Here is a 24,796-nt window from a genome sequence, read left to right as displayed (position 1 = left end):
TAACGTGAACATCACAAATCCAAACAACGAAATCTGCCATTTTAGAACTCATCCATAATTAAGTAGAAAGGGGAGGTGTTTTAGGGCAAAAGATTGTTCTTGGGACTCCTGAAGTTATATGACTACGAAGCTACCTAACCAGACACTATACAAAGCCAACCTTCCGTACATGACATTGAGTATATTACAAGAATTAAGCAACTTTTTAAATTTACTCAACACAATGGGAATCCCTGAGAGTTGGGAAATTGGGTCTTCTGTGTCCTCGGAGGGTTTCCCTGGCCCACTCTGTTGTAGCATCCACTCCCTGCCAAGGCCCCTTCAGGGGCCCCGCACTAACATTGTACCATATTCTTATAATTTTTCTCCTCTCTCTGCAATCCCAATTAACCTATCCTCAATCCAGTTCTTGTAAATTGTTGCTAATATGGTTAATTCACTGTTAAAGGTTGAAAAATGCTCAGTATGTGTTCTCCTCCCTAAGTATTAGCACGTTAGTGGGACATCGAAGGAGAAAACAACGTAGCTCAAAGAATGAACACACCTCTAATGGGTTATAAGCCCAACTGTGGAGAACCCAGGTCCTGACTTGTTTTACTAACTAACATTTAACTGACATGGACTGAATATTAACCATTCAATGCACAATGCCTTGGGAAATGTAACCAGCAATGCAGGCGATGGGATTCTTACTTTGTCTAGAGCGACTAAAATTCAAAATTCACAAAGCATTACAATCAGGGGTTGAGCTCACTCCTGTGGTTCCACGATGCAACCAAAATTAAATAACAGACATAGAACCCACCAAGATGAGCCAGGGACCCTGGAAGAGAGGGTGAAGGTGAACCACTTTTGGTATTCAGCTTAGGAACTCAGGCAATTTAAAAGGAAAATGAAATCTATGGTGTTCATTTCTCCCCTACCTGTAATGATTATGTTGCCTTTATAGTTGAAAGTACATGAAAAGATTTCATCAGTGTGCCCTTCAAGAACCTGGAGGCATTGCCCAGTCTGAGCATCCCAGACTCTCGCTGTTTTGTCAGAGCTGCCTGTGAGAAGACGGTTCCCTTGGGGGTTGAAAGAAATCTGCAAAAGAGAGAGAACCAAAAGCCATCACAGGTTTGTGTAATAAATATTTTTATCAGCAAAAAGGGGACATGGCTAAGCACCTGTCACCTTCCCAGCCTGGTACGAGTATTTATTCTTTCACAGAACAGTCCCTTCGTGATGGGAAAAACACTGCAGGGACTAATGCATGCATCTGAAAACCGAGACAGAAAAGTTGAATTGTCTATCCCCTCACAATTCTAAGGATAAAGACCAGAGCACTCTTATAATTTGAGTATTATTCTAAAGACTCGTGATGCCTTTCTCCATGCAAACAAAGAGGCAGGACCCTGGCGTGGATGAGAACACAAGTCAGGCATCTCGATACCCAACCCCGATGCCACCTGTGCAGCCCACCTTTCTGTAAGCGGAAGCATACAGCTCCTCCTTCAATCTGTGCCACAGAATCTGTCAATATCAGGGCACGTAAGAGAGGACTTTCTGTCTAATGCTACTCAGTCGGTGTACAGCAGTTTCCATCAATATGTTCTGAGTGCCTCCAATGTGCCAGGCATCGTCAAACAGTATCTGAGCTGCAGTCAAAGAAAACCATGGATCCTCCACTCCTTAGGGTGCCATGTTTATAACCCTTTCTAAATTACTGAAGGCAATGATTTGTGCCATCTCCTCTATGACCAAAGGTTTGATGAAGACAGAGCCATGTCTTTTTTTCACTGTGTTACTGGTGCTGAGAGCAATGCTTATCACAGTGAAAACTCTCAAAAAGCCTTTGCTGAATGAATGAATGAACCTTCAGCTTGGTACTCTATAGAAATACCATTACAGTGGCAATTCAAAGAGTACTATACCACATGAGCATAAAATGCAATAACATAGAGTCTGAGAACTCTTTATATTCACAGGCACACAAAAACAGATACAGAACTGTTGAGAGGGCCACACCACACATGTCAATAGCTACCACGCCAGACAGTCAGGACTATGACCTGGCTGGCTCTCTCCTCAGCCTGTCTGCCATGTCCACCCTTCCTCTATCCCCCTTCCTGCCAGCCAGTGAAAATGATGTGCTCTGCACTGCCTTAGAAAGCAGGCCTTGCTGCTGGCAACGGCCACTAGCAGCAGGTACAAATCCAGGAGGGGCGAGAACATGGGGGCAGGTCTGGGAAGCAGGTGGAGCCTTTGGAGACAAGAAGCCATCAGGTTAATAATTCACAAGGAAAGAGCAAATCTGATCTCAGGTATGAGACCAAGGAACTGGTCTGAGCAGGGAGATAAGAGTCATCATGTCCCAGCCTTCTCTAAAATTTCGAGGACACACGTAAGCCTCAGATCACTGACTGGATGGCCCTGTTCCATGAATAAGCTTCTGGGGGGAGTTTATATGAAAGTCTAAGCTACAGCTTTGGAGTTTCAAAATAGGTCATTTAAACTTTGTTGGGTGTTAAATATTTCCGTGAAATACTTCCTCAATTGCATCTAGTTTACAGAACACTTGATACTTGCTACACAGCATGTTTTTTGCATAATATAAACTTGTGTGTCTAGTAGAACCAAGAAAAGCATGTCGTAAGCTTCTTAAATAGCTTTAATAAGTGTTTTCAGCTAACTAAATCTTTTGCTGATGGCTGCGGAGAACACTGTTTATAGTTTTTGAAAGGTTTTAGAAATCATTTTGCTGAGTTTGAGGACACAATTAAAAATAAAGTCTTTAGGTAAGTGACTTCTAGAAAGAATGAGATAATTGGACAAACCTTTGTACCTTGGTGCCAATACACCTATTGATATTAAACATGTTGTCTATTTTGTTTTAATTAAATAAATGGCTCCAAATGAGAAAGCTACTCACCTTTGAAATCTCCCCTTCATGACCTTCCAGTTTGGTGATGCATTTTCTTGTGACTGCACTGAAAACTCTTGCTGTTCCTTTTTGAGAGAAGTGGGGAGATATGTAGATATATCAGAAATAGAGAACTTTGAACCATATGCCTTAATTTATCCAAACATCTATCCCTCTAAAACACAGCACTCTGCTAGGTTTGTCGTCCTGCCTGCAGTGAAAGCCAACCACTTAATGCTGTAAATGCAGGCTTGTCCCTCTGCAGAAGAAGAGAGTGAATGGCATGCCTCTCTAGCCCTGAGCTGATACAAAGAGATAATAGGTTCCAAAGTAGGCTGAGAGGCAGGAATTCAGAAAGAAAAAAGATTTTAAAGGGGAAAGAAGAGGAATCAAAACAAGTCGTCAGAAGCTGGGCATGAAATAAGCAGCAAGATCAGCCATCATACACCAACTATGAGTCTAAGGTTATGGAAGGAGCACGAGGCCACCCGAGAAGCAGCGGCCACCACTCAGCGAGCAAACAGCAGACACTAGGAAGCCCTTTCCAATAGAAAGAGCTAACAAAATGGTTTGTTCCCTATTGTATTCTCCACTGTACAGATGTGCCACGCTCATAGCAGACACTCAATAAACAGATGAAGGATGGAGGGATGGGTGGATGGATGGATGGATGGATAAATGGAAGAAGCAGCATATATATTTCCTTAGAATTAAGAAGTGGAGGGGTTAAATAAGCATAGAAGAGGAAAAACAGCCGTAGTGAAATTGTTGTCAAAAAATGTTAAAATTTATCTGGCAAGGGGAAAGATGCTTTCTCATTGCAAATTATAGCATTTGCATGGAGGTAAAGTTATCAAGGATAGAAAAATTTGGTTACTTAATTTTCATTCCAAGAAAAGCAAAATACCTTAATATTTTTACTTACCTTTCTGACAATGTCAACTTTAGGAGGAAGTAGATAAAATGATAAAAATTGTTATTTTAGCATTAACATGATTAGAAAAACTTGCTACATGGTGGGACATTTCAAAAGCCCTAAAGGAAAGTGACTAACATGTTTTAAGAGTTTGTTAACAACACAAAAGAGAATATCCTGCATACCGTAATATTCTAAATTAACACAAAAGTATTTTTATATTTCAGAAAACACAGAAATAAGATAATCTGAAACTAATTTTTTACATAGATAGAAATGTGAATAAGACACCCAAAAAATTCAGCCTTGGGGTTAAATCCAATGAGGAGTAAAAAGGTGATATAAAGAAACAAATGTACCTGCACAGGTAACTAACTCTACTGAATGAGATCCAGTTTTAAGAAGGGACTGAGGAGGAAAGACCAGAGATAGAAAATGATTGGTCTATATCAAGGCTTCTTAGAAAGCACAGACTGAGAGGAGGTTCACAAAACACGCCAAAAGAAAACAAGGGTTTTTTGAAGTAATGTCTTAGCAAACAAGGAAAGAACAGAATTACTGCTAGGATAAATAAAAGCTCATAGAGAAAACAAAACTAGAAGAATTGAACTTGTATTTTGTTCTCATCTATCCCCTCACATCCCTGCCTGTTTCCCCTGCCTCCAAAAGCACTGACCAACTCCTGACATTCCATATCATTTAACATTCTGTAAAATCTAACATTCCATATAAAACACACGCATGGCGTTGGTCATCGTGTCTTCCTGCACAAGGGCAGGGATTCCTGTGTCTTTTGTTCACTGATATAGCCCACGTTCCTAAAACGACTCCTGCCACAAACTAGCTACTTCAGATATATATTTGTTGAATGGAGTTTGTTGTATAAATAAGAATGATATTTAAAACAAAAAAGGGCAGATTAATTACAGTTAAGGGATGATTTTTAAAAGCGAAGATCTGTGGGAAGATGAAAAAGTAGGCGGTTACTCTAAAAAATAAAATTGTTCAGATTCAGGCTGTGTATATTCCAGTTTATAGAAAGAACTTGTATGTATGATCAAAGCGATCACCTTTGAACAGTCCTAGTGAGAGAACAAGTATGTTGAGGTAGTTTTGGAAAGAGGGACAGTGATGAAATAAAGACTGGATAATTAAAATGAATCACCAGCAAAATAATATAATGGCAGGTATGGTCACCAAGGAAATGACATGGATGTACTGTGGCATCATATGTGGGCTCCATGGAGTTGAGGCACACATAAGTGTCATGCCAGACCATGGTTATCAATAAGAAGACATAGACATGGTATAGAATCACACGCGGTAATCAGGAACCTGATGTGTAACATAGCATCACATAAGTTCATCACGAAGATTTGCTAGACATCATGGAGCAGCACATGTGGTTACAGAGGAGATAATGCAGATTTATTATAGAGCCATCGACGGTGGTCAAGTTGAGGAGGTCCACATAGTGTGGCATAATGTAGGGACATCAGAGAGATGACCCAGAATGTGCCATGACATACCATGATCAAGGACATCATGACGACCTGGTATGACATCAGATGTGGTTGTCAAGGAGATGATGCAGACATCATATAGCATCACACGTGGTTATCAAGAGCATGGTACACACATAACGCAGTGACACTCCTGGACACCAAAGAGATGAGCAGCTAGAGTGTCATAGCTGCTCACCAGGGAGATGCTCAATCGTGTAGAATCACGCATGTTTAGCAAGCAAAGCATAAACCCCTCCCCAGATTAAATGTATAAGCAGATGACCTACCATCGGCCGAAGCAGTTGCAATAAGCTTTCCAGTGTAATCAAAGCAGCTGTCTAGGATTTCATCATCATGGCCTGTTAATGTTGCCACACATTTTCCATCGGTAGCATCCCACAGCTGCAATTGAAGAGGAAGAAGAAAAAGGAGGAAGAGGAGGAGGTGGAGGAGGAGGAGGAGAAGAAAAGAACTATGATTTCCTGTCAAGAGTGCAAAAAGGTAGTGTCTATGACATCCTTACAGCTGGCTAAGTAACTGTGCCAAAATCATGCGTATAATTTTCACACGTTCTGTTAATTTTACCTTGATTCGTGACTAGAGACCATAGTCAACCATCTAACAAGTCACACTTTAGACACAGTGAAGATCAAAGACAGACATTTAGAATGGGGAGTGCAAATCTGTCACTACATTAGGGGAAAATCTCAAAGTGCACGCTTCACTGATTGGAGTGGAATTGTCCTCTTTTCATAGGAAGGTCACCAAATGAGCAGGAGCTTGACCTACAACTACAGTGCTAGAAAATGAAAAGAGCATTAAGATTATAAGACATGTGAAATATAATCAAATAATAATTCCAGAGCATAAGCTCTTAGTAACAGAAACTGAAAGGCAGGGATACACTGTTTGAGACTCTTTCAAGTTCACTCCGATCAATGTTTAATAAATGAATAGAGGGACATTGAACAAAAATAGTGTGCCTTTTAAAATGAGATCTTCTAATACATTTGAATCAATTAAAATTGTTTTACTACATCATAATTCCTTTAAACCTGGGGCATCAGAAACTTGAAATTTACAAATTACTCATTATTACTTATAAGTTAATGTCTTCATTGTATAGCAGCTTTGAAATGTGTTAACGTTGCAATGCATAGCTAACAATAAAAAGCACAGACTTGAGAATAACAAAGCAAAGCAATTTCTGGAGCTCACCATGCAGGTTTTGTCCATAGAGCCAGTTAGTATCAGAGAACAATCCCAGTTGAATAAGGCACTGCTGATCTCAGCACAATGCCCAATTAACGTGTACACCTTCCTGCAAAGTGGAAATGATTCAAAGATGCCTTATTTCAGGATATGCGCACACATAACGATGGCAAGCCCATTGGTGGCAGAGTCTGAATTCTAGTTTTTGCAAAACAATGTCTTTGATGACAAAACAAAGATAGCTTTCCTGTAGCTCAAAAAGTGGCAACTGCTAACTTTGTTTCAACAAAAATACACTTAAATTTTGAACAATCAAAGATAACAATGTTACTTAAGACAACAATTCCAAAAGGCATGGGTAAAAAATAATGATGTAGTCTGAAACTCTAGAAGTACTTTTACACCAGAGGAGTGGATGCCTGGCAGTTGAGAAACTACCCATCAATGTCTACAGGGCCCTTCCTTCCCTCTCGCTTCTCGCTGTACCCGCCTTAATCGGTAGCCCCAATAATTAGCCCTTCTATCAAAATGCAGATAATTCCAAGAGTGGAGTTTTACAGCACAAATAAGCTAATTTGGTTAACTTCTTAGCAACTAGGACCAAAAATAATTAGGAAGGAAATTGAAGTTTTTGGACTAAATTAAATTTGGGGAATTAGCCGAGATTTTATTTATTCATGATATCCATGCTGACCATAATGACAAGCCATTGAAATTCGATTACATCGTACATGGAATAAATTACGGCTATATAACCAAGCTATTGCCAACATTCCTCTTTTATGGTTCTATTTGGCATTATTTGTTCACAATTCTGAGAAATCACATATTGTTTGTGGATCAGAACTACCCTTAAAGAACGAACTACACAACGCGCTTTCAGTCCGTCCTATTCCTGTCCAAATCCAGAGCACAGTTAGCACATTTAAGATTAAACTAATAAATAATGAAGATTATCTTCTGAGCCTTCCAAGTCAGGTGAACAATTCTCAAAAATTAAGAATACCTTCCAGCCTCAACGTCCCATAGTGCAACGGTGTGGTCAAAAGACCCAGTGATGATCCTATTTCCCGAGGTGTTAAAGGATAAGCAGACGATTTCGGCTGAATGTCCCTGAAAGAGAACAGATACCGTCGTGTGTGTCTTTAGATAACGCAAATGCTACACATGCACATCATCGGAGACTAAATGAAGATGCCAGAAAACGCAAAGCTACACGTATGAGGAAAAGAGAGTCACAGTTGGCTGGGGTAGGAAAGGGGAGGACATGCAAATGGGCATGAGGCCTCTTTTGGGGGTGATGGAAACGTTCTAAAACGAGGTTTTGGTGATGGTTGCGCACTTCTGTAGATTTGCTAAAAATGGGCAGACACTTAAAGCAAGTCCATTTTAACTCAATAAACGTGCTTGCTTGCTCCTTTGTTTTCAAAGAGTAAGGCATGTTTGGAGACATCAGAGGTCTTCTTTCACATTGTCTTGGAAACACTAAAGAGGACTGTGTGGGCTAAGGGCTAGTAGGTGACAAGCAAAAGAAAAACAAGTTTGGGAGATGAAGTTAATAACTTAAAAAAAAAAGAAATTCTTACATTAACATGATCGATTAATAAATATCTGGCCTTTGGCCTGACTTTGCCCTGGTTACCATCAAGGGCTAATGAATCAAACTGTCTGAGATGATGGCAAGAAGCCCCTTTCTGCAGTAGATTCTGCTCGGAGCAGGTCCCTTGTTTTCCTAATTATTTTAGTAAATTCAAATAATTCCTTTTTAAGTAATACAAGAGTTGCTTTACAAATTAAATTTCTGGTTGATTGCAAATGACAAAAAATTAAATGTAGCTGAACATTAAAATTCTGATCACACAAAACGAATGTAGTCTCTGGCGGCAGACAGGTAAGTGCAGAGCAGGACTCGTCCCTTTAACTGCTTAGGTTTCTGTCTGACGGAAGAGGAAGAGTCAGTGACCCACAGAAATGATGAGAACAGAGGTCAGAAAAGGGAATGCATATATTAATAATGCTAGCAACTCTGATTTAAGACAGAAAAACCCTTGGTGTTAGTTAAAAAGTGTTTTTTCCTGTCTTTTTCTTTTTTCAGTCCAATTTTTAACTTTCTTAGAGAAAGCTCTCTTAGGGAGGGGGTCCCCCTTTATTTTTATAAACTCACTTGTCATTTGAAAGGATCAGAAAACTGGATTTTTCCTCCCACAGTTCCTGCTGACTGCCAAGGCAAACTGCCCTCTTTTTGTTTGGCAGTTTGGGCCAGGGTGAGAAGAAATGGACGGTAGCAGGTCATAGGAAAGTGCTGGATGTGTGGTGGTGGTGACAGAGGGTCCCGGGAGACACGCCTTCAGCACTCACTCTGTGGGCAGTGCCCTCTGGCCGGCTCCCCTCCTGCCACTTGCCTCTTATCATGTCAGACTTGGTAACACACGAAGTTTCTAAGACTGCAGGGCAGAGACCAGTACTATCATTCCTTGAGGAATCTTCTGGCCGGTTTCTGCAGTTCTTCCAGCCCCCGCCTACTGCGCTTTTAGCCAGACGGATGACAAGAGGGTTTAAGCTATAATTGGTAAGGCTTATCAGCTGAAGGGAGTCAGAATAAACCTGGCTTCTTCTCCTGGCTTCCCCAGCACTTCCGTCTGATTTTGGAGCAGCCAGCAAACCAACCGGAACCCTCTCTCACTCCAGTCTGAAAACCAATGGCTCAAATATATCTTTTGTAATACAATTAAAATTTTGTAATACAAATAAAAATAAACGCAAACAATAAGCTCATACTAAGGGATGGTTACTAAAAATGTAAAACGTTGAAGTTATTCACTGTGTTAACGCACCGTGAGCGTGACTATTTCCTTTCCGTCCTGAATGTCCCACAGTTTGGCTGTTTTGTCCACACTCCCAGTAGCTACCAACGTGCTTTGAGGATTGAATGATAAACACACCTGAATGACATGAAATGGGAGGGGTTTTAGACAAATGGAGTTTTAAATGATGCATTTTATATAAAAAAGCTTCAAGGTGTAACTATCTTGGCAGATTCAGCCTAATTCTTTGCACAAATACTCAGCAATATACCAAATATGAGTAGCCTGCTATCCACGGGTTGAATCCCAGAGCCCAAGCCACCCAGCTCAGGCTTGCAGGGCCACTGGCTCCCTGACCACCTGCAGACTACAGAAGAATAAAACCTGTCACCTTTGAGACTCATGCCATGTATCTCCAGCTCCCTTGTTGCTGGCATCACAGTTCTTTCATTCGTGCCCACCTCACTCACCAAGGACTTTGGCTACCTGCTCCCATTCTCAATTCCAAGTCCCAGGTGGCTTTAGTGCCAATACCCCCAGACCCGTGATCCTGGGCTTCCGTTCATACTCAGTCCACGGCCACACCCTGGACCTCGGCATCAGCTTCTCCAGACGGTTCACTGCCGACACACCAGTCTCTAGCTCCCATTCCCCAATACGCCAGCCCTCTCACTTCCTTACCATGCCCCCTGCCAACCAGGGCATCCTCCCTCTCCTTGAGACTCCTCCTTTTCCTCCTGGTCCATCATCCTCCATTCAAATGACACCCTGGAAACATCACTCCTGCCAGTATCCTCCACAACTTTGTCCCTATCTTTCCACTGCACCCTCCATAAGACTCCTAACAACATGTGTCAAGCTGGGATTTTATCTTATAATTATAGATAATTTTATAATAATATCAGTTATTTTAAAACTGTTGTATTTGCCTTCCCTACCTCATCAATCAGCCAAGACAGCGGAAGAAAACGGCACAGCGGATTGCTGTTGTGCTCACTCACGCCTTCTGTCCTCACCTGCCTCCACAGCACCTTCCCCACCCTGTCTAACATGCCTCTAGCTCATACATTCTCCATTCCTCCCATCCTCATCCCTCCTTAGCAGATAACCTGGCTCCCTACTACTTCCCTGAGAAAACTCACCTATCAGATGGGAACCTCCTCACTGGCCCTCACTTTCCTTTCATTCAGTCTCAGATGCAGAGAGGTCCCTTTGCTCATTCTAAGACACCACCACCCCCTGCACTCCTAGGGGAGATGTGTCCACCAACTTTTCCTTTCCTCTAGACTAGATCTTTCCCAGGGGAAAATGCGTGAGCTTTTTCCACATAAAAACACATCCTCCCTGGACTCCTTTCTATAAATACCTTTTTCCACTATGATATCAAATTCCTTGGAAAAAGTCGACCATCACTCACTGAGTGCCCACCTTCCACTCCATCTCCACTGAAATGGCTCTGGCTAAAGGCCCAACCCAAGAGGCTTGGGTTAGTTATCCCGCTTAACCTCCCTGAGGTGCTCGACACTTTCTTCCTTCTTGATAGTTTGACAGCCCTCAGCTTTTCTTCTCGTACTTCTTTTATCTTCTTTTATATCTTTCGAAGGTTCCTCTTCTCCATCTTCCCAAGGTTCCATTAGTCTTCTCCCAATATGCTGCTTTTTCCTTCGGGAAATTTCAATTGTGTGATGATTGCTATTGCCCCTGCCACCCAGGTGCCTGTGACTCACACAACCGTGTCTCCTTCCCAGACCTTGATGCTCAGTTCACACAGGCAGCTTGTGTCAATCTGTCTAAGGCACATGGGTCATAGGAAGAGAACCTGTTCCTCCTCTTTCACGTACAGAATTGGCACATGGCACTGCTGGTCCTCCAAGCCTGAAATCAGAGTCATCCTGGACCCCCATTTTCCCCTTCTGGTCTCATCTCTACTTGGTAACCCAGTCCTACTCTTCACACCCCAACATCTCTCACAGTCTCTTCACCTGCCTCCTGACAGGCCTTCACCATTTTGTCTAGACTGCAACAAAGTCCCCCACTGGCCCCTGCTTCTGATCTTACACACCTCCCATCTCTCCTTCATACTGCCGAAAAGGATCTTCCCAAAGACCAAAACTGACCCTGCCATCTCCCAGCTGAGTAGTCGCCACAGTCCGGCATCGTCTGCGGGGTAAAGTCCAAATGCCGTGGCATAACATATGAGACCCTATCAATCTATAATATGTCCTTGTGCACCCCTCCACCTTCAATCATGCACACCCTGTGATCTGGCTTTGAATGGGTTACAGGTTTGCCAAGACACTGACACCCTTAACCCACACAGCTGGGCAGCATAAGGGATCCTTGCCCGTCACCTCTGATCATGGGCAGCTGGCAGCTCTCCCCAGTGTACTGCAAATCTGTATTAGATATTCTTACATGTCCTCACAAGGAAAGGTTGGAAAGACTGCTCTGCCACACAGAGCCACGTGAGTTCTCAGGCACGTGGCACTGCTGCACACGGAGCCAGTGCGGCACCCTCTGCCTGGAATACACGGGCCACTTCTTTGCAAAGTCTTTCCTGAACACTTCTCCTGGCCAAGGAGACTTCATCGCTCCCCTCTGTGCCCTCACTGAACGCCCTGCCAACTTCAGGTCCACCTACAACATGGCTTTGAACTTATTCATTGTCAGCTCTAATTCCTCTATTAAACTGCAAAATGCCTGAAGGGCAAATACTAGGTCTGATTCTAGTGCATACCCAAGCACACACACTAGGGCTTCACACACAGTCAATATTTAGCAAATATTTATTGGATTGATGTTGTTGACCATGAAAAATATGAATGTCTTCCTCAGAACTATATATAAAGAATACTTTCCCAAAATTCCAATGGACTGTGGAAACATGTCCACACTATGAGAATGAGGATTATGCCTTTCTTATGCCCTTGGAGAAGGTACTTCTCTATGCCTCAGTATCCTCTACTGTCACATGGGGAGATACCTCCCTCGTAGGGTTGTTATGAGGCAAAACCAAGCTAATATATAGGACAGTGCACACTGAGTGCCATTAAAGGTCGGTTACCATTTTTCACTGCAATATCCCCAGTGTCTAGCAAAGCATCTTGAACATAGCATGAGCTCTTGTTAGATGAAATACCACGGATTTAAAAGATGACTATAAATACATTTTACTCCTAAAATAAGCAGGCTGTTTATTTTTAAAAGCTAACATTTATTCCACAGGGTGCCAATTATCTTATTAATTGTTCTAAGATGTAACACAGAATTGGCCAAGGGCAAGGGCTTCCCAACAGTCAAAGCTATTTAGGGTATCAGGCTATTTATGCAAATTTGAGTCCTAATGATACCCAGAAAACAATCAGCCTAAACATTTTACACGATAAAAAAGCTATTTCAAAAGCTATTTGAAGAGCTTCATCAACACTCATCGAGTCAGTCCTTTAAAGACAAATAAATGGAATAGAAGAAGTCAGGTCAGCTATTGTATTCATATACTTATCCTATTCCCTGTCTACTTAGTCGATGCAGGGAATCTGCAAGGTATTAAAACTAGAGTAGTTTGTAAATTAGATCAACAGCACCAGCACCATATAAAATATAGAGAGAATTAAAATACTGAATAGAATTTTTAAATGAATTATAAAAGTGGAACCACTACTTTTATAATGGAATCCTAAAAAGAAACAGCCATGATGTGTCAATGTACTAGGTTCATCAGTTGTAACAAAAGTACCACCACTCCTGTGGAAGGTGCAGATAATGAGACATGTTGTGTGCGTGGGGGTGAAGGGGATGGGAAGGGGACAGTGAGCATATGGGAAGCCTCTGATCTTCCTTTTGGTTTGGCTGTGAACCTAAACCTGCTCGAAAAAATAAAGTCTATTTTTTAAAAAAGGAAAAAGTAAAACAAAATAAACAAAAGAACAGCAACAAAAAAATGAATAAAATAAACATACTTACTATTTCTGATGTATGACCCCTAAAAGTATGGTAACACTTTCCCGTTTCTACACTCCACAGTTTACAAGTCTTATCGAACGACCCAGTGGCAATTTTGTCACTAAGATTAAAAAAAAAAAATGTGGATTTTGATATTGAATTCAACCACAGTGTATGACACCCTGAAATAAGACAAAAGATATTAATACAGAAATTGACTTCACTTTTAAAACACTAAGCAATCCTATATTGTTTCAGTGATAAAAAAATAAAAGTCTAATTTTTAATAGTGTCAGTTAATATGTTTAATTTTAAATATTTTACATTAAAGGTTTACGTTTGGAATTAAAAATACTTTTTAAATTAGTACAATGAATATGGTAAGATTTAGTTTAGAAAATTACTAATGAAACAAATGAAAATTAATAATGTATAATATGTGTAGTATAAACATCGAAAAATTCTGTTGTTAGATCTCCTAAAAAAAAAAAAAAAGACAGCATTGAATTTAAAAGAACAATAACTAAAAAAACATAAGTCCAAATAACCATATGGCTAAATAAAGTTTTAAGAAATTAGGCATGGAGTGTCTCGTATGGAAATTAATATATATATATTATTCCGATTTTAACAAGGTCATTGAACAAGAAAGAGAGTTTGGAGAGGAGACGAGATAAAGACTTCAGTCCCTTTCAAACAGGTGGTTTCCCATATTTACTGTGGAGCAGGGCTACTGTCTACACCCAGCAGGTAAGAGCGCTAGCCTGTTTAACTGGTTGTGGAACTAAAACATTTCCCTTTACTCCTGACTCCTATCTGTCCTTTATAACAAGTCATCAAAATGCTAACCCAATTTGGAGTCATCATTCACAGTGCAAGCTCCTTGTTCAAAAGTGTGAGGGGTCTTAAGACCCAAAATATTTATCCCAAAGCAAATAAATTATAAGTGCTCAGCACAGTTGTAGAATTTGTATTCGTCCAGACCAACACTAATGCCTTGTTGCTCTCCTTTGTTCTCCGGCCTCATACAAACGAGGTCGGACAATTGAGTTCGCGAACTCATCCTAGAAAAAGTGCTACGCATCTCATTGCTGAATATATCACTATGGTCACCTACAAAGTACTTCCCTTGGGAAGCTGTACACTTACGCCAGCACCTAGTCCAACCTTCAAAGCAATTTTGGAACTCTTTCTGGAATGGCCATCAGAGCTTGATGTCCTGAATGTCATCAAAATGTCTTCCTTTCAATAATTAGTTTAACTTCAGGTAAAGAAAGAAGTCATTGAAGGCTAGCTAGATCAGGTGAGTAGGGAGGGTGTTCCAATACAGTTATTTGTTTACTGGCTAAAAAACTCCCTCACAGACAGTGCCATGTGAGCTGGTACATTGTCATGATGCAAGAGCCATGAATTGTTGGCGAGAAGTTCAGGTCGTCCAACGTTTTCATGCAGCCTTTACAGCACTTCCAAATAGTAAAGTTAGTTAACTGTTTGTCCATTTGGTAGAAATTCATAATGAATAATCCCTCTGATATCAAGAAAGGTTAGCAACATCGTTGCAACAAGTTCGTGAACTTAATTGTCAGACCTCGTTGCGCTTCTGTAGTCTCTGATACTAAAGGAGAGCAAGGCCCTTTCTGTGGATGTTCCAAAGACAGCTTGTCCTGGGGAATCCCCACCCAAGCACCCAATGTCCTGGGAAATCCCCACTCACCCTCACCCAAAGCATCCTAACACACAAGGCTGACTCTCCACCCAGACTGCTCTGGCTCTCTCCTGCAGCATCCAGTCTAAGACATTTCCAATCAGCGGCTGTCTTCCAACTTCTGCTTAAGATATCCAGAAGGCCTTGTGAGTTCTTTGTCATTTCCCTTCTTCCGTTTCCATCCTCTCTGCACCTAAAGCATGTTAGTTTCAAGTTGCTGTTGTTTCTTCCTTAATTTCTGTTCTTTCACATACTGTTCTCTATACCACGTTATAAAAGATAATACTAATTCCAATCATTTTAGAATTACTTTTTTGAATCAAAGCTTACTCTTGACCTAATATATAAAACAGATAAACACTAAACTAGTTGAAGTTTCTCTCTCTGTCTGTCTCTCTGTCTGTCTCTCTGTCTGTCTCTCTGTCTGTCTCTCTCTCTCTCTCTCTCTCTCTCTCTCTCTCTCTCTCGCACACACGCACACACACACACACACACACACACACACTTGCTCTTATTCTTTGGCAACTGTACTGAACTCACTCTGCTGAAATCCCAATGCCCCAAAGTGCAGTGAAAAACACTGCTCTAGCGCACACATAAATCATCAAATAACTATGTAATTGGACAAGTGGATTTTTCACCAGGGACACTTCGTGCAATCCAACAGGGGGCCAAAGCGTGAGGAGTGTTCCTCCATTTCCAAAAACTTGATTCTCAAAATAGACATCCAAAAATATGTCTGTTAGGTAGACTACTAAAGATATGGTATTATAAAAAATATACTTTCAAAATCCTTTCAATAACACTGCAATTAAAAGTAGGAATTATATTAGAGGTAAAACAGTATCATTTGTAATTTCAATAAAATCTTTCTTTCCCACAAGGTAGTATAATAAAGTATCATAAACATTATTCTCTACAATGTACAACATGCATACATCAAAGTTAAACTTTCTGTAATTTAATTGGAATATTTAATCATTTGAATGCACCAATTAAGTTTGATTGTACCATCAAACATTAACATGTTTTAAAAGTGTACATTACATTTCCAAAAGTTATGATGACATTAGCAAACTAGATACCGAGACTTTTAACTTTGGGTATAAAATTTCTACTCTAAGTGGTTCAGATTTTTATAAAATACCTTTTATTGCCTCTGCCACTGTTCTAGACTAAGTTTTCATCATCTCATGCATGTATTATTTTATAGGCCTTAACTGATCTCCTTGCCTCTTCTTTCTTCCCACCCCAAAATCTTCTGAGCCCTTCTCTCTGCCAGAGCAATCCTGAAATAGCACTCATTGTGTGATTCCTTTGTTCACAAATCTTTCATAGCAACTCGGTCCTCCAGAACAGAGTTCAAACTACACGGACTGCTCTGATGTCACCCCCTTCAGTTTCTCAGCAAGAAACGTTCACTGGAGAGCCTGGGGCCACTGAGCGTGCCTGACAAAGTCCCGCCTAAAATATTGAGCTGCGGAAGTCCTGGCACCTGGCGTGTCCTCACCACCCCTCTCTGTCTCCCATCTTTGATTCTTCTGCTATAATCTTATATCACCCTTAAAGACCTAACCAGAAGGGATCACATGATCTTTCTCCTCTTAGCTTTTAAACTATTTACTGTTTTGTTCTAGTCATCATAATACTATAGTAAAAGAACCATATTTATTGAACCAGATTGGGTAATGGAAAAAGTCAGTTAAAGAGAGCAATTGTGAAAAGAGATACACATGTTAAAAATTTTTACTCAAATATATACAGGTGTACATTCATTTGTTAATCTTCTGACAAGAGGCCAAGGTGTTTTCTTTGACTATTATGGGTCAGCTAATTGGAGTTCATTATCTGTCTTACAGAAATCATATCCAACCTCTACAATTTCCATTTTTTTCTTTAAAATGAATAATAACTTAAACTTACTTGCAGAGCAATCTGAGTACAGAATTTTTCTAAATTTTTACAATGTGTTTTCTAGTTTTTACATTGATCTCATCTACAACTGCATTTAGTAGCAATTCCTTCAAATATTTACCTCTTCTATACTTTCATAGAAAACAACAGCTTTATTTTCATTAGTTTAAGCAATATTTAGCTAAGTTCATACTAAAATACTTAATTACAATTCGAAAGTACGTCCAACATAGCAGGTTTATGGACAAATACAACTAATTCTTGGTAGGTTTAGAACCAAACCAGTGGGCAGAGAAGTGAGGCGTTTCAGTGTTAGCCTACTTGCTACACGCATGCAGGGAGCCATGAGTATCAGAAGTGTGTCGGGCAGAAGGACAGACAGAGAATGTTGCTTAATCTATTGAATCGGTTAACTACACCTTGGTTTTAAAATGCTTCCATTGTATCTGGTACTGTACACATTTCTTTTCTACCCAGTAAGACTGTAAACTAGCTAAACAAAGTAAAGCACGTTACTTATGTGTGTCACTTTCTCCTGAAGCATCAGCCCAGTGCTATAAACATCAGTAGAAACTGCCTGTCAGGGAACTCCCAAGGGCACAGTCAGCCCTGCTTGAGCTTACACTGTTGCTCTGTCTCCTCTTTACTACTATCTGATCCTGGGAAGGGAACTTGAACTTTGTATAATTTACATGAGCACAGTAATACCGATCCCAGGCTCCTTTAAGCATTGAAGGAGGTATTTCAAAGGCTTTCAAAGCACACGTCGTTGTCAGGGACTCAATAGAGTTTCATTCTCTGTCTTCCTCCTTTCCAACCCCAATAGAGGGAGGGAGAGATGGATAAATGAATTCACGGGTTAATAAGGAAGAAGGGAATAATGAACGTCTTCTTACCCATAGGGATTGTTGAATGCTATGGCGTAAACTACGTTCCTGTGACCTTCCAGGGTGTGAAGCTCCTCTCCAGACGCCGTGTCCCAGAGTTTGCATGTCCGGTCATAGCTTCCTGTGATGAAGCTAACACACGGAATATAAATAAATCACAAGGTGAGAATAGCTGTGTGTTAATAAAGACCTCATTTTTTACGCGCAAGACTTATCTTGCTCTTTACAATGGAAATAGTGTGTGCAGAACAAACCATTAAGCTGGGAGTAACATCTAAAACCTTTGACTTAGAAACTTTCCAGTTCTCATCCAAAAACCAAAAGGGAGTTACTAAATGAAATAAAGAGTAATTCTGCCAATAATCATTCTTATAATATAAATAATTATGTAATTCAATAATGTTAATAATCAGTTACATTTTCTGAAACTCTAATATATCCCAATAAATAATATTTTCCCTTCCAGTTGGTCAGACCATAAAATCTTAGTATCATCTTTGACTACTCTCTTCCCCTCACATCCTACACACAATCTATTAGGAAACTCTGTTACCTCAATCCCAAAACACATCTCTGCTATGGTCATTCTCACCACTTCCATAGCCTCCATCTCTTGCCTCAACAAATGAAACCATCTTCTAGTGGACTGTAGCTCACACATGGTCCTTACAAATCTATTTTGGAGTTAATTTTTTTTTAACCGTCCTCAAATGGCTTCCTAGAAAGCTAGAGGAAAATTCCAACTTCAGCTCCTGGCCCACAAGGCCAGCAGCCCTGGGTCTCTCTGGGACTTCAACGTGTCCCAAAAGCACACCCTGATCAGTCACATTCACTTCAGTGCTTGTCTCTGAAGAACCGGATTTTTCTTTTATACATGCTAGTCTTTCTACCCACCTGGACCTGGAACATGACTGGCACAGTAATAAATGTTCAATAAATGGCTGTTTCATGTTTAACAGTCCTTTAACATGACTGTTCTATTACAGGAACAACGAGCATATTGATATCTAATATTTTAAAGTAAAATAATAGTATATTAGTTTTCCCTTAAGGATTCCATTAGGAAAGATAGTACCCCAACACAGAAAAATAATGTACAAAATTGAAAAGCGAGTCTGAATGTCAAGTGGTAAATGATAAAAGGTGAAAATAAATTCTGGTATCTAAACTCAACTAAACAGGAAGGTTGGCAAGGCAGTGTAGCTTTGCTTCTCCTCTAGGCATGTTCTTCCTAGCTTCTTTGGGAATGTAAACTGGTACCATCATTATGAAAGACAGCATGGTGTTTCCCCAAAAAATTAAAGTTTAAACTACCATATGATCCAGCAGTCCCACTTTAGGGTATATATCCAAAGGAAAGGAAATCAGGATTCCATAGAGATACCTGCACCCCCATGTTCATTGCAACATCGGTCACAACAGCCAAGACATGGAAACAATGTGTTTGTCAAGGGGTGAATAGGTAAAGAAAATGTGGTATATATACATAATGGAATATTATTCAGCCATGAGAAAGAAGGGAACCCTGCCATTTGTGACAACATGGATAAAGCTAGACCACATTATGTTAAGTGAAAAAAACAGACACAGAAGCACAAATATTGCATGATCTCACTTTTATGTGAAATCTGAAAAAAAAAAAGTCAAACTCACAGAAGCAGAGAGTAGAACAGTAAACACCAAGGGGCTGGGAAGTGAGAGAAATTAAAAGATGTTGGTCAAAGGTTACAAAGCTGCGGTTATCCAGATGAATAAGTCTAGAGATCTAATGCTCAGGCATGGTGACTATAGTTAATAATACTGTATTGAATACTGGAAATTTGCTAAAAGAATAGATTTTAGGTACTTTCTTCACCCCCCAAAAAAATGTTAACTATGAGGCGATAACATTTTAATTAGCTTGACTGTAGTAATTATTTCACTACGTATACGTATATCAAATCATCTGTTGTACACCTTAAATATATACAATTTTTATTTTAAAAATCTATCCCTTGATTGTTAAAAATACAAATAAAGATTGGAAATAGAAATTAATAGTCAGAGCACAAAGGATTCTTAGGATAGTAAAACTGTTCCACGTGACACCATACTGGTGGATACATGGCATAATACATTTGTCACCCCACAGAATGCACAAAACCAGGAGTGAACCCAAAGTAAACTATAAGCTTTGACAATGATGTATGAATGTAGGCTCATCAATTGTAACAAACTTACAACTCTTTGAGGGATGTTTACAGTGGGGGAGGCTGTGGGTGTGTGTAGGCAGGAAGTATATGAGAAATCTCTGTGCTTCTAACCAAGTTTTCTATAAACCTAAAACTGCTTTTAAGAAATAAATTCTAATAATTAAAAAAAAATAGAGAACCTTACCAAGAACCCGATTTATTAAGTGCAACATTAGTCAGTGGCAGTAAGTGTGCTCTGAGAACCTTCAGTGGAAAAACAAACACCATTTGTTTTAAACTCAAACAAAATTAAGTTTAATTCATTAATTTTAACTTCAAACCAATGAAGACATTCAGGTTTATGTTAATTATATGTAATATACAGACAATATCTAATACCTGAAAAATGGAGAAAAATACATTGTACCTTTTATTACTAAGATTAATAACACATTTGGTAATTACAAATAGTCACAAAAACATAACTAGATTTGTATTTTCCATGAACATGCCTTTAAGGTACATTTTTGCTATTAAATAAGATATCAAATAGCACTAATTTATAACATTTTCTTTCACATACTGCACATGGTTTTATATATAAGTATGAACAACATATAGTGGAAATACACTAAATATGTTTCAAATATAGACTTTCCAAAATATTATTACTTTTTGAATCCTAAAGCTTCTTCAGAATCAGGATATGTCTTATTTTATTTATCTTTCAATCCCTACATTATCCAGCACCTAGTGGATGCTTAGTATTAGGTTGGTACAAAGGTCATTGCTGTTTTTGCGATTTTATTTTTTTACCCTTTTAAATCACAATTACTTTTGCACCAACCTAATATTTATTGAATGAATATGTATATAAACTAGATAGTCTATTTAGAGAGTGACTGGATAGGCTGGGGCTGTCCTAGTTATGTCTACTACCAGAGTGTAACTACTATTAATAGAGTCCCCTCTCCTTATCAAAAATGTTCCCTTTGAAGGATAAATTACAAGGTCATGCTAGTTATAAAGTTCACATTTGAAGTTAAATAGTGCCATCTGCTGGAAAAAGCTGTATTATAAGAATAAACTCATCCTCTCAGTAGATCAAATGGATGAATACAAAAGATTGCATGGATAATTTGTATTGGATAGAATATGCTGAGTACATAAATATTTTATTATAATTATATTTGAATCATAAAAAGAAAATAAGTATAATATGAAGCTATTCTAGAATAAATTATTAAATATTGTTAAATAATACAGAAAAATAAAAGCTCTTCTTGAAGCAACAAATGACTGCATTTGTTACATTTTTCATTTAATAATCAAAAACTATAGAGAAAAATAAGCATATTTACATTGCATTAAAATTGTTATATAAACACTAGACTTCTCATGGTGATCACTTTGTGAGGTATATAAACATCAAATCACTATGTTGTACACCTGAAACTAATATAATACTGCATGTCAACTATACTTTAATTAAAAAGAGCTTTATGTTCCAGAATTTTAAAAATTGTTATATAAGCCACATTAATAAATAATTTATCAAAATATAGTTTAGTTCACATGAAAGCAGAAAATCTAAAATATTAATGTAACCATGAAACACAACTTCTTAATATTACTCTAACTGGGAAAATAATTTTAATTATTCAATAACTTAAAACTCCCTTAATGGTTACCATTTAAATGTATCATCATAAAAGAATAGCTAAATTTACTACAATAATTATTAAACCTCCCAAGAAAACAATAAATTTCATTCACTCATTCAACCATTTATTGAGATTTAGTCTTAACAAACACAAGGTGTGATCAAAAAATATGGTGAATGTTTAAATTTAAAAAAATTTATTACAGTACAAGATACATTGCCATTAAACCCCCTCAGAATATTCCCCCTCACTTTGAATACACTTATCCCATTGTTCTTGCCACTTTCTGAAGCAGTTCTGGAAGTTCCTCTTTTGTTGCTGTCTTTACTTCATCCTCCATCATGACAACGCTCCGTGTCACACATCACTTCTGGCATAAGGCAATTTCTGTCAAATAAAAACATTATGGTGTCTCCTCATCCACCTTATTCACTGGATCTGGGACCATGTGGCTTCTGGCTCTTCCCCAAAGTCAAAATGACCATGAAAGGTAAATGTTTGAATAGATTCAGGACAACGAGGTAGCCACGGCACTGCAACAAAAGACACTCACGAAAGAGGACTTCCAGAACCTGCTTCAGAAAGTGGCAAGAATGATGGGATAAGTGCATTCGAAGTGAGGGGGAGTATTTTGAGGGGGGTTGATTAATGGCAATGTGTCTTTTACTGTAATCATTTTTTTAATTTAAACATTCACCGTATGTTTTGATCACACCTCGTGAGGCACAGAGGGAAAGAGAAAACAAGATTTGTATTTTACCTCCAATTAATAGGATATCAATGAATCAAAGTTCTTCTACCCAGTATTTTTAAAACACACATTACCTTAAAAAGATAGAACTGGTGGTTGCTGTGCTGCCCCAGTTTGTCTTGTAGCCTCTGTATTAAAAGTTTTACTTGGTCTGATCGGGAAGCTGTGATTAGAGGTTCTGCTTTCTGTATCTCTTCTACTAACGCATTCACATCAGTACTGAAATTCACACACACACAAAAATGTTACTTTTTTTTATGCCAAACATTGCATATACGTTCATTACATGAAGAGTTGCGTTGCCTTATGAAGCATAGCATTTATAAAATGTCAAGAACACCATCATCTTAAACCAAGAGATTTCTGGAAAAATATCACATAAATCGATAAAGAGCACTGTGCACGGATGAGAGCACGGGTTCTCCAGAACACGTTTTCATTACCTGAGTGCTCTCCCCTGGAAGGGGTGCAAAGGTTCTCATTTGCTCCCCTAAGAAGGCCAAGGGCATCCTGGTCCTGAACATGAGCTCTTTCTCTTTATTTTCTTCTTCTGGACTTTTTTTCATTTTTTTTTTTTTTTTTTTTCCGTCTTTTGAATGAACATATATCGAATGTTCCTGGTACTACTATACTTTCCACTTAATACATGTCCTATTATTCAGCCCTGTAACAACCCTCTAATTTAATGCTTTCGTTGTAATTATTTTAGTGATGAAGAAACGGAGGCTCAGAAAGGTTAAGTTTTAAATACGTTTAGGGAAAGAGAAAGTACCTGACCAAAGGTAAACATTCAAAGAATAATGTTGATTATTAATATGTCTTATTTATTCTAATATGATTTGCCTGAGAGAGAACTGGTCTGCACAGTACAAATTTTCCCCCAATAGTCAAATAATCTATAGCAATTCGGGTAAATGTTGCTAGTCCAGAAAAATATTACATCGAGACAAATATTAATGTCTATAAACCACAGAGCATCTAAAATAAGGTAATTTTGCAAAACATGTATCACGGGTGCACTGTTCAGTGCTCTTCCTTCAAGAAAGGCTTCATTGGGGCCAGCCTGGTGGCTCAGGTGGTTGGAGCTCCGTGCTCCTAACCCCGAAGGCTGCCTGTTCGATTCCCACATGGGCAAGTAGGCTCTCAACCACAAGGTTGCCAGTTCAACTCCTCGAGTCCCGCAAGGGATGGTGGGCTCCGCCCCCTGCAACTAAGATTGAACACGGCACATTGAGCTGAGCTGCCGCTGAGCTCCCGGATGGCTCAGTTGGTTGGAGTGTGTCCTCTCAACCACAAGGTTGCCGGTTCGACTCCCTCAAGTGATGGTGGGCAGCGCCCCCTGCAACTAGCAACAGCAACTGGACCTGGAGCTGAGCTGCGCCCTCCACAACTAAGACTGGAAGGACAACAACTTGACTTGGAAAAAAGTCCTGGAAGTACGCACTGTTCCCCAATAAAAGTCCTGTTCCCCTTCCCCAATGAAATCTTGAAAAAAAAAAAAAAAAAGAAGAAAGTAATAGTTAAAAAACAAAAAGAAAAGAAAGGCTTTGTTATCACAATAATCAATAACGTGGCAATAACTCTGTATGGTGCCAAGTGGAACTATGATGCACGCCTGAAACTAATATAATATTGCATGTTAGTTATATTTTAATAAAAATGTTTTAAAAACAGAAAGAAAGAGAGAGAGAGAGAGAGAGAGAGAGAGAGAGAGAGAGAGAGAAACAAAGGGACAGACCTCATGGCCCAGCTACGAGCAAGGTATTCAGTTAGTGGACAGCGTCCAGCTACAGTTCCTTCAGGATTCACTTCAGCATTTGAGCCCCAGGCTGGATCTTCACGGCCCTCAGCCCAGGGCTCAGCAAAGGACTGTGTGAGAGCCTGGCCACTTCTGCGCCACGAGGGACTGCTCTAACCAGCAAGCCTTGCTCCGGGGCTCCCCTTTGGTCTGACAGAGGCTGTCGTCAAGTCTGCATCAGCCTAGTGATGGTGTCTCCTACACGACCCTGCTTCGTCCCCTGGGCTGTCACAGATGTCATTTCCCAGTAACCTTTTACCCACCTACCTCTGTCTCATCATCTGCTTCCCAGAAACATGAGCTCTGATAAGTCTCCTCTTCCTTCTCCTCATAAATAAACATTTCTTCAGCTCCAGTTGTGTGCAAGGCACAGAGCTAGGGGATATTCATTCCACTTCCATGTATTGAGTACCTACTATAGGCTAGGCCCTGGGAGTGTGAAAGGATGGTCCCAGCTCTCAGGAAATAAAAATCTATCAGAATAGGAGTGAATGTTTGGAAGAGAAATGAATCAGAGACGGTTTATAATAGTGACTTGGATAAATGCTGAGAGTGTCAGTCGTCGACAGAGTTTCATAAGAATTAAAAAGATAATAAGGCCCCCTTGGAAAAGTTTCCAACA

The 24,796-nt window shown here is 39.5% G+C and overlaps 1 protein-coding gene across 3 annotated transcripts in view; it reads right to left on the bottom strand.

Moving 5' to 3' along the window:
- DAW1 (dynein assembly factor with WD repeats 1) overlaps positions 1 to 24,796 on the bottom strand; it is a 39,163-nt gene that overhangs the window by 2,446 nt on the left and 11,921 nt on the right. For 2 of the 3 annotated variants that reach the window (XM_019737349.2, XM_074314427.1), the window contains exons 3-12: positions 22,451 to 22,595; positions 20,167 to 20,225; positions 17,800 to 17,922; positions 13,306 to 13,405; positions 9,373 to 9,480; positions 7,545 to 7,651; positions 6,545 to 6,647; positions 5,614 to 5,728; positions 2,915 to 2,991; positions 924 to 1,086 (exon numbers count right to left, since the gene is read on the bottom strand). In XM_019737349.2, coding sequence (XP_019592908.2) covers positions 924 to 1,086; positions 2,915 to 2,991; positions 5,614 to 5,728; positions 6,545 to 6,647; positions 7,545 to 7,651; positions 9,373 to 9,480; positions 13,306 to 13,405; positions 17,800 to 17,922; positions 20,167 to 20,225; positions 22,451 to 22,595 — 1,100 coding nt within the window. Of the gene's footprint in view, positions 1 to 923; positions 1,087 to 2,914; positions 2,992 to 3,013; positions 5,478 to 5,613; positions 5,729 to 6,544; positions 6,648 to 7,544; positions 7,652 to 9,372; positions 9,481 to 13,305; positions 13,406 to 17,799; positions 17,923 to 20,166; positions 20,226 to 22,450; positions 22,596 to 24,796 lie in introns of those variants that run through there. The other variant, XM_074314433.1, reaches the window with a different exon arrangement.

The sequence above is a fragment of the Rhinolophus sinicus genome, linkage group LG01, assembly GCF_036562045.2.
Source record: "Rhinolophus sinicus isolate RSC01 linkage group LG01, ASM3656204v1, whole genome shotgun sequence".
NCBI lineage: Eukaryota > Metazoa > Chordata > Mammalia > Chiroptera > Rhinolophidae > Rhinolophus > Rhinolophus sinicus.
Note: the sequence above shows the minus strand (reverse complement) of the source record. Positions and strands in the feature narration are given on the sequence as shown.